At 47.4% G+C, this 10,341-nt stretch overlaps 2 protein-coding genes across 3 annotated transcripts in view; one reads left to right on the forward strand and one right to left on the reverse strand.

The window, feature by feature from the left end:
- TMEM208 (transmembrane protein 208) overlaps positions 1 to 1,040 on the reverse strand; it is a 2,506-nt gene extending 1,466 nt beyond the window's left edge. The window contains exons 1-2 of the mRNA XM_023518921.1: positions 935 to 1,040; positions 199 to 294 (exon numbers count right to left, since the gene is read on the reverse strand). Of these exons, the coding sequence (XP_023374689.1) occupies positions 199 to 294; positions 935 to 1,021 (183 nt within the window). The 5' untranslated portion in view covers positions 1,022 to 1,040. The remainder of the gene's footprint in view (positions 1 to 198; positions 295 to 934) is intronic.
- A 102-nt stretch (positions 1,041 to 1,142) lies between these two features.
- LRRC29 (leucine rich repeat containing 29) overlaps positions 1,143 to 10,341 on the forward strand; it is a 15,608-nt gene continuing 6,409 nt past the window's right edge. For both annotated transcript variants that reach the window (XM_012811122.2, XM_023518889.1), the window contains exons 1-2: positions 1,143 to 1,183; positions 4,880 to 4,981. In XM_012811122.2, the coding sequence (XP_012666576.2) occupies positions 1,160 to 1,183; positions 4,880 to 4,981 (126 nt within the window). In that variant the 5' untranslated portion in view covers positions 1,143 to 1,159. The remainder of the gene's footprint in view (positions 1,184 to 4,879; positions 4,982 to 10,341) is intronic.

The raw sequence follows: 10,341 nt of genomic DNA on the forward strand, positions 1-10,341 counted from the left end.
TTTTTTTTTTTTTGCAGTTTTTGGCTGGAGCCAGGTGTGAACCCGCCACCTCTGGTATATGGGGCCCTGCTCCTTTGAGCCACCCGATCCCATGTCTTTTTGATTGTAGTTTTATTCTGTTACATACCATCAGTCCTCACCAAAGACGGCTGAGCACTATGGGATTATGAATGAGCATAGAAAGAGGAAGGCACTTACATTGGCCCCTAGTATGATCCGCAGGTAGAACTTCAGGGTCTCTCTGTTCTCTTCAAATATCTGCTTCTTTCCTCTTGTGCCCACTTTGCCCTTGGGCTGCAGAGGGATGATGAGAAGCTGTCAGAGCTCTTCTCTGCCACAGTGCTTCTCAGTCTCCTCATCACACTGATTAGCTACAGAGTTCTATCTGCACCTTATGCAGGTCTCCGTGGTGCTCAAACCTAGTACCAATCCCTTATCCACGCATCTTTCAGTCCATCCTGTCTACAACTGACACCCTTTTTTCAGCACCCCCAGCTATGATCGCCTTCTATTCGCTCTGAAACGATGCAATCCTAGGATAATTTCTTTTCTGACTCCCCTGAAAAAGACCAGCTTTGGGCTGACAACCCCTCTATGGTGCCCTGAGTGGAGTTGGAGGGTACCTCTCTTTGATCTGTGCTGGAATAGTACAAATCTGGGCTAACGTCCGTCCCCTCTACACCCCTCAAATCTCTGGCCTGCTCTAGTACTTCTGTCTGTTACTGACGTCTACACTCCTCTAGCACTAATTCTGATATGGTCCAGTGCGGCCAGCCCTCCTTCAACACCCCCCTCCCCGAACTGGGGAGTCTGGCCATTGGATAGCGCCCCCCTCTGGCCCACTCGCATCTCTTGATGTCCTTCTTCTATTTTCACTCATCAGGGCCCAGAGCGCTTTGCTGCTGCGGACTCCGCCCTTACCCATCCTCCTTACCGCCATGGCGCGACGCAAACACCCAGCCCGGGAAACAAGGGAGAGCGATCGAAACCACAGTCGGTATGTACCACATCGGCAATGCATGCACTTCCGGTGCAGAGCAAAGTCGTCAGATCTGAGACGGAAGTGGTATCTACTTCCTCTCCCCAGCCCCGCCTCCAAGGCGGACGGGACTACACTTCCCAGAAAGCCTTGCGCAGGGGCGGAGGCGTCAGGGATGCGATGGCGGAGTCGCTGCCCCTGGAGGTGAGAGGAAATTGTCCTCAGGCCTAGCTCCGGACAGGCCCCGCCCTCGGGGTCCCCGGCTTTGGGGAGGGGCTCTCAGACTGCTAGCCCGGCCCCTCCTGCCTGGCGGAAACCACCCGCCCGGCGGATCTTGGGACCTGCAAGCTCTGGGTAACGGCCCCGCCTTTGGGCCACTCTGTCCCCTTAGCTTGAGGGACTGCCTTCTTCTTCATCGGTCCAAGAAGATGGCTTCTTTGTCACCCCAGCGAGGACAGCAAGGACAAACCCTCTGCCCATCCCCTTCCCTTGAGATGGCCGTCCCCTCCCCCTCAGTTTTGGAAGATGTCTGCACCATCTCCTCGTCCCGGAAGGGTAACCGATCTTATCCCCATTGGTCCCTTGCCATGGTCGTTCATTTCCTCCGCCCTGAGGAAGACGGCTGTCCCCTCTCCCTGGCAGTGGGAAACAGACTGCTCCCTCCTCATTAACTCCGCAGAAGGTCTCTGAGGCTCTTTAGTGAGGACAGGCCTGTTTCCCTCTCCCTAGGCCCCTAGCGATGACCGTCTCCACCTCTTTTACCCCATGGGATATTTGCTCCTTCTCATTAGCTAGGGGCAAGACACTCATTGGCCAAGAAGATAAGAGATATTGTCCCCAGTGGCCTCTTGGAATGGCCTGTCCTTTTGAGAGTTGGCAGCCCCCTCTCACTGCACACAGGAGACAAGCCACCCTTTTCTATCAGTCTTGGAATAATGCTTCCTCTCCATAGCGAAAATATGCCTGCTCCCATCCCATAGAGCCCCTTGCAATAGTACCCCTTTCTCCTTTGGCTCCATCCCCATAGATCCTATAGATGACTAGTCATATCTCCAGTACCCCCTAGGATGGGGTTCATGGGATGGCCACTCCATCCTTATTACTGCTTCATCTGGTCCTTCTGGAAAGGCTACCCCATTCTCAGCTTAAGAACTTGTACCTTAGCCCCAGTGGTGACAGGTTTGTTCCCCTCTCCCTTAGCTTCTTGGATTGACTGTCAGCCCCAGAAGACAAAATGGCTACTATCTTAGACAGGCTTCCCTGACTCCCCCCAGGGAGGAGGGCTTGGTCACATTTAGTCCCCATCTAGCTGTGATACTAATCTTTATTAGTATTCTCTTCTCCATGCTTATCTTCCCTGGCCCAGAAGGTCCAGTAATTGTGCTCTAATGATCTTTATCTTCCTACCCCTTTTCTGAGCAAATCTTTGGTGAAAATAGAGGCAGAGGACTGGACTGGCCATCCTTAATTTAATCTAGTAGGTATGCTGTGTGCTCAGCATCTGAGAAGGGGAGAGATCAGAATGGGCTGGTGAAGTCAAGCATAAAGAAGGTCATCCCAGGGAAGAAGTTCACATAGGCAAAAGGGAATAGATGTGTTTGTAGGACAGTAGGGAGACTAGATTGGAGAAGCTCTGGGACCAATCAGACCCCAGTGGGTCCAATCAGGCATGGAATCCTGGCAGTAGTGATTCAGGGGTAAAGATCTCATGCTGAAGGGCTGGGTGTGGTGGCTCACACCTGTAGTCCCAGCACTTTAGGAGAGCTGAGGCTGGTGGATCACTTGAGCCCACAGGTTTGAGACCTCTACTGACCCTATTATAATAATAGGGATATTGAATTGTGGGTTATTCACACAAGGGTTTTCTGGGTAAATCAAAAGACCAAGGTCTGAGCTCTGGGACCCACAAGCTGAGCAAGAGTGAGACCCTATCTCTAAAAAATAGCCGGGCATTGTGGTGGGCGCTTGAAGTCCCAGCTACTTGGGAGGCCAAGGCAAAAGGATCTCTTGAGCCCAAGAATTTGAGGTTGCTGTGAGCTGTGACACCATGGTACTCTACCGGGGGTGACAAAGTGAGACTCTGTGTCAAAGAAAAAAAAAAAAGATCTCATGCTGAGAGTACTGGTAACTCTCAAGGTTTATAGCAGGGTTGTGTTGAAACTGAAAACTGCTTTTGTGGCAGTGTGCAGAATGGATTAACAAGGATACACTTTAAGGCAAGGAGGACAAGTGGAAGGAATCCAGGTCTGGAGTGATAGAAATATGAGCTACTAAGGTGGTGAAGTTGCAAACGTAGAAATATCAGTACTAGCAATCCAGAAACCACTTATGGAATATCTATTAACTGTCAAGCACACTATATATATGTGTGTGTATATTTATATGTGTACATATATGTAAAATTTAATGCCCACAAGACTATGGCCTAGATTTTTTAAAACATCCCCATTTTACAGATAAGGAAACTGAAACTCAGAGAGGTCAAGTACCTTGCCTGAGGTCACACAGCCAGGAAGTACTGGGTCTGGGGTTCGAATCAGTCTAGGTTAGCCTAGCAAAAGTCTGTGCTTTATCTGAAAGCAAGGGATAGAAGAGCATGAATAGTCAAAATTGTTATCAGGTGGGTGCACTGTTAGCATTGGAGGGGAAAGGTAGGGGGAGAGGCCGTTTTGGACTGATGGCAAAATACGAGTTTTGGTTGAGATTAAGGTGATGGTTAAATATTTGGATGAAGGATCCGGTGGACTGTTGGTAATACTGGACTAGAACTTGGATAATAGGACAATATTGGAGGTACTATTATAATAATAGGGATATTGAATTGTGGGTTATTCCTGTATTAGTAAACAGAAAATCAAAAGACCCAGGTCTGAGCTCTGGGACCCACAGAAGAATCCAGAAGCTGGACACTTAGGGTACTGGGTGAAGCCCTAGAAAACAGGACTCAGGAGGGAAAATTCTGGGAAAAAAGACTAGTTAACATCAAGCATTCTAAGCCTCACAGACAACTTTTTTCCCTGTCCCGCTTAGGGTATCCAACTTTACCACCCCAACCTCACACCAGGTAGGTGGAGGGCAGGCCTGAGCCTGCCAGGCTGGGTCCTTCTGGGATCATATCTTTTTTTTATTTTTTCCAAGACAATAGTCTCACTATGTCACCCTTGGTAAAATGTCGTGACATCGCAGCTCACAGCAACCTCAAACTCTTGGTCTTAAGCAATTCTTTTGCCTCAGCCTCCCATGTAGCTGGGACTACAGGCACCTGCCAGAACGCCTGGATATATTTTTTTAGTTGTAGTTGTCATTTTTTAGCAGGCTCAGGCCGGGTTCAAACCTACCAGCCTCGGTGCATGTGGCTGGTGCTCTAGCCACTGAGCTACAGGTGCCGAGCCCTGGGATCATATCTTAACAGCCAGGTGAGTTGGCAGGGGTGAAGATGAGAAAAGATCAGTTTTCTAGAGCTTGACCTGTGAGGATAGGAGGAAGAGATGTGACTTCCTGAGGATCAGAGGAAAAACACCTGACTTGCTGTGTTACTTAATGCTCACAACAATCTGTTTAAATCTCACTACATATGCCATTTTACAGAACACAAGGCTCACAGAGGTCACCTGACAGAGTAATGATTTGAACTAGGTTGTCTGGCTCCAGGGTTTAGACTCTTTCTACCAAACTTGGCCGGAATTTTGATTCTTGGTACAAGCCTGCACCCAGAGGGAGCTCAGGAAAGGTTTATTCACAGTAAAGATACCTGAAGACTAGATAGTGAAAGGGCATGCTTCCTGAAGCACTAGATCCAAGATGAACTAGTGCTCTCGTGCCCTCAGATGCACAGTGCTATCAGCTGGAGTCAGTTCCAAAGTCCCTCTAACAGCCCCCAATGCCCTGTCTTTCCTTCAGATGCTCACATATATTCTGAGCTTCCTGCCCCTGTCAGATCAGAAAGAAGCCTCCCTTGTGAGTCGGGCTTGGTACTGTGCAGCCCAGAATGCCCTTCGTGAGGTAAGGTGCCCACCCTCACCTGACCCATCCTCAGTTATTTCTCATCGACTTGTTCATGGCCCTGCTTGTATATCATCCATCCTTCCATCCATCCATCCATCCCTTGGCTCTGAGTACAGTGCTGGGCTATATAGATGAATAAGACATAGCCTCCTGAGGAGTTTATTGTCCAGTGAAGGAGAAAGACAATATGAGTGATCATGATATTGTGTGCTCAGTGCTTTGACATTGAATGAAAGGGTGCAATGGTAACATGAAGAAGGACATCAAAAGGAGACCAGCAGCAGCAGGGAAGGCTTCCTGAAGGAATGAAGATGAAAGTTGGGCTTCCAGGACTGGTAATAGCTGGTAACAAGAGAAGGGTTGTGGAATAGTTCTGGAAATGACTGCACAAGTTCCTTATGACTGAAACTGAGAAGTGCGTGAGAGAAGAAGTGGGACATGAGGTTAGAATGGAATCAGACTGCAGACCAGCAGTTGTGCCAAGCAGCAGATCTTGGCTTTCTGCTGCTGACCATGATGGAGCCTGCTAAGGCAATCAAGTGACACACTGTGATTTGTGTCTTAAATGCTGCAGTGTAGAGTAGACCAGAAAGGGTGAGACTGAGCAAAGGGAGGCAGCCCAGCTGGGAAGCGAATGCAGACATCTGTGCCAGTTTGAAAGGCAAGGAATAGCTCATTGTTTTAATTTTGATTTCTTTGATTATTAGAGAGGTTGAACTGTTTTGTTTTGCATTAGCTGACCCTTCATATTTCCCCCTTGTTTATTTGTGCTCTTTATCCATTTACCTATTAGGGTCTTAATATCTTTCTTACGCATTTGTATGAACTTTTTATACATTAAAGAGATTATTCTTTTTTTTTAATTTCTTTTTTTTTTTTTGAGACAGATTCTCAAGCTGTTACCCTGGGTAGAGTGCTGTGGCATCATAGCTCACAGCAACCTCCAACTCTTGGGCTCAAGTGATCCTCTTGCCTCAGTTTCTCTATTTTTAATAGCGATAGGGTCTTGCTTTTTGCTCAGGCTGGTCTGAAATCTGTGAGTTCAAGCTATCCATCCGCCTCAGCCTCCCAGAGTACTAGGATTACAGGCATGAGCCACCACACCCGGCTTCTTTTTTATATTTATTGGAGTATATTCTTAGTATGTCTATCCTTTAATTTTATTTGTAATATGTGCTTTTGTTTGTGAGAAACAGAAGTTAAATTTCTATGTTGTTCATTTTGAACTTCCTTTTTTATTTCTTAAAGTTCCCTTGCCCCTTCACAGATTTGATAAATACACACTTGTATTTTTCTTCTATTTTTTAAAAATAGACCTTATTATTTAGAGCAGTTTTATGTTCACAGAAAAATTATTTCTTCTGTTTTATGTTTTGAATTTTTTTTTTTTTTGAGACAGAGTCTCACTTTGTCATCCTTGGTAGAGTGCTGTGGCGTCACAGCTCACAGCAACTTCAACTCTTGGGCTTAAGCAATTCTCTTGCTTCAGCCTCCCAAGTAGCTGGGACTACAGGGACTTGCCACAATTCCTGGCTATTTTTTTGTTGTAGTTGTTTAGCTGGCCCAGGCTGGGTTTGAACCCACCACCCTCAGTGTATGTGGCTGGCACCATAACCACTGTGCTATGGGTGCCAAGCCTATGGTTGGAATTTTTGTATTCATGTTTTTATTGGTGAAATTTATTTTGATTCATGTTATGAGATAAGAAGCTAAACCAATTAGTTTTAGCTTCTTCAGATACCATTTACAGCTAATCTTCTCCCTTTTTCTGTTGGGTAGGAGTCCTCCTCTGTCACTTTTTTTTTTTTTAGAGACAGCATCTCACTTTATCGCCCTCAGTAGAGTGTTGTAACGTCACAGCTCACAGCAACCTCAAACTCCTAGGCTTAGGCAATTCTCTTGCCTCAGGCTTCTGAGTAGCTGGGACTACAGGTGCCTGCCACAACACCCAGCTATTTTTTGTTGCAGTTTAGCCAGGTCTGGGTTCAAACCTGCCACCCTCAGTGTATGCGGCTGGCGCCCTACCCACTAAGCCACAGGCTCACCCCATTTTTTGTTTTTTATTTTTGAGACAGAGCCTCACTTTGTCACCCTCAGTAGAGTGCTATGGCATCGCAGCTCACCACAACCTTAAACTCTTGATCTCAAGCAATTCTCTTGTTTCAGCCTCCCAAGTAGCTGGGACTACAGGTGCCCACCACAGCACCCAGCTATTTTTAAAAATAGGGGTTTTGCTGTGGCTCAGGCTGGTCTCAAACTCATGAGCTCAGACAATCTACCCAGCCTCTCAGAGTGGTAGGATTATAGGTGTGAACCACTGTGCCTGGTCTCTCTGTCACATATTGAATGTGTGTGTATAAATAGGGTCTGTTGTCAGATTATCCGGTGCCAATTGATCTCCTTGTCTAAAGGAATTTGATTTGTTGAAGATTTGAAGAGTGAGACATATAGATGGTGAGATCTAGACAGTAGTTGGATTTCTGGCTGAGAAATTCAAGAAAAAGGTCCAGTTAATAGGTATAAATTTAAATATCATTAAAGAATGATTAGGGCCGGGCCCAGTGGTTTACATCTGTAATCCCAGCACTTTGGGAGGCCGAGGTGGGAGGATAGCTTGAGCCCAGGAGTTCAAAGTTACACTTAGCTATGAGAGCACCACTGCACTCCACTCTGGGCAACAGAGTGAGACTCTATCTCAAAAAGTAAATAAAATAAATAAATAATGAATTTGTAGAAGTTGAAGCCACAGATCTGAGTATCTTCCCCCAGGTAGTACATGAAGAGCCATGGGAATAGCAGGTCACAGAGAATACCCCAGGGAAGGATAGCCATCCAAGGGCGTGAGGAGATACCCAAAGGAGAAAGGGGGATGAGATCCCAGAGAGAGAGGCAGGTATAGAGATCAAGGGTGGGAGAGCATTTAAAGGATCAAGTGGATAGTTAAAAATATCCCAGATCCAGGCGGCACCTGTGGCTCAGTGAGTAGGGCGCTGGCACCATATACCGAGGGTGGTGGGTTCAAACCCAGCCCTGGCCAAACTGCAACAAAAAATAGCCAGGTGTTGTGGTGGGCCCCTGTTGTCCCAGCTACTCAGGAGGCTGAGGCAAGAGAATCACCTAAGCCCAAGAGCTGGAGGTTGCTGGAGCTGTGACTCCATAGCATTCTACCAAGGTCAATAAAGTGAGACTCTTATCTCAAAAACAAACAAACAAAAAAAAAAAACCCCAGATCCCACAGAGTCCAGCAAAATAAAGATCAAATAAAGACCTATGTTATCCAAGGAAGCCACTGTGGCTTCAGCAATATTTGGCATCTAGAGAGGAAAAAAAGCCAGGTAGGTTAAAGACTGAATGAAAGAAGACAAGAAGTGTAGGCCGGGCATGGTGGCTCATACCTGTAATCCTAGCACTTTGAGAGGCCAAGGCAGGAGGATTGCTTGAACCCAGGAGTTGGAGGTTGCCATAAGCTATGACACCACTGCACTCTAGCATGGGCAATAAAGCCAGACCCTGTCATAGAAAAAAAAGGAAAGGAAAGGAAATGTAGTGAATGACCTCACTGGCAAGAAATTTCCCTGTGGAAGGAAGGAAATAAATAGGGCAGTCAAGTTACATGTGTCAATTTAGCAGCTTCAGGGCATTTCCCAAATGATTTAAGATGCCAGCATTGGGAAAGGAGGGGACCAGGGGCTAGTTGGACCCTCTGTGGATGGGGCAGCTGAAACGAGAGCAGGTGTCCTTGCAGTCCTCCTTCAGGTGGTTATAAAAGCATCTTCCTAGGGCCTATAGGGCCTATACCAGGGCCAAAGTCCAGACCCCAGGAGGCCTGCTTCTGCCCACTGCTGTGCCTCTACCCAGAGAAATAGCCCTAAAGGTCTGCTCCTGGGCTCTAGCAGTTTAAGTCTAAGTGGACTCTAGAGCAGCGTAGAACACTTGCAGTCTCTAAGCCTGCCCCCACCCCACCCAAAAAAATGGTGGGGTGGCTGTACAAGGTCTCAAGCCTCCTCCATCCCCCTCATAGCTGGAAGTCCCTTAGGCAAGGTACTGCTCCTCTATCAAGGGCCTTTTGCTGCCAGCAGCCAACCAGTCTTGCCCCTGGGTGACTGCCAGTGCTTTCCCTTGGCCATTTGTCTACTTGGTTCATAGGGAAGTTGTGGGAAAGGGGAGAATGTTCCTGGCCACCCAGGCTCCAGAAAGACAGGAAGCAAAGAAGGAAGGGTGGGCATCTGCACTGCTGTGTTACTAAAGCTGAGGCCCATAGGGCTCTCAGGGAATCCTCAGTGACATGTGAGTGGTGGGGGTAGGCACCACCTCCTCCAGCCACAGTTCACTCTTCGGCCTCAGATTGAGTCTTGTGTCTTGCAAGTAGCTGAAGGCTTCCCATTCTCTCTAAAACCTTCCCTCTCTGCTCTATCATCACCTTCCCCCCACACTGGGCTCTTCCCCAGTTCTCCTTAAATCTGAGATTCCTAATCCACTGTGCCCATGAGGGGATCTGTAGTGGGTGTTCCTCTCACCCTAAATGACCATGCTCTGGAAGTGAGGTCTGGAAAGGGAACTTGGTTGACCCTTGATTCTGGTGAAAGAGCCCAGGAGCTGATTCTAGTCTCTTACACACATTTTATCCTGTCACAACAGCCATGGTGGCCACTTCTTTCTTTAGCAGAAGCCAGACTGGATTCTCACATTTAGGAATGAATTCTGTGCTTCCTGGGAGAATCCTGGTGATACTTACCTTGCAGGAATGCATCCCATTGTCACTTCTACCTTTCTTATTCCCTTTTAACAATTATTTATTTATTTATTATTTTTTAGACACTAAGTCACACTCTGTTGCCCAGCCTGTAGTACAGTGGTCTGATCACAGCTACTGCAGCACCTTGAACACATGGGCCTAAGCGATCCTGCTGTCTCAGCTGCCCAAGTGCCTGGGACTACAAGTGTGCATCACTATGCTTGGGTACTCTTTTAATTTTTTATAGAGATGGGAGTTTCACTATGTTGCTAGGGCTGGTCTTGAACTCCTGGCTTCAAGCGATCCTCCCATCTTAGCCTCCCAAAGTGCCAGGATGACAGGTGTGAGCTGTCACACACAGGCTCTGCTTCTCTTCTAAGGGTGTTCTGTGGGGGAACAAGCAGGGCAGCTTGTTTTTATAGTTCTTGACAAGATAGGTGTTTTTTTTTTTCTTTTTTTTGGCCAAGGCTGGGTTTGAACCTGCCATCTCCAGCATATGGGGCCAGTGCCCTATTCCTTTGAGCCACAGGTGCTGCCTAACAAGATAGGTTTTTCGGCTCGGCGCCTATAGCTCAACCGGCTAAGGCGCCAGCCACGTACACCTAAGGTGGTGGGTTCGAAT

This window comes from Otolemur garnettii, unplaced genomic scaffold (assembly GCF_000181295.1).
Source record: "Otolemur garnettii isolate 467f Iridium unplaced genomic scaffold, OtoGar3 scaffold00151, whole genome shotgun sequence".
NCBI lineage: Eukaryota > Metazoa > Chordata > Mammalia > Primates > Galagidae > Otolemur > Otolemur garnettii.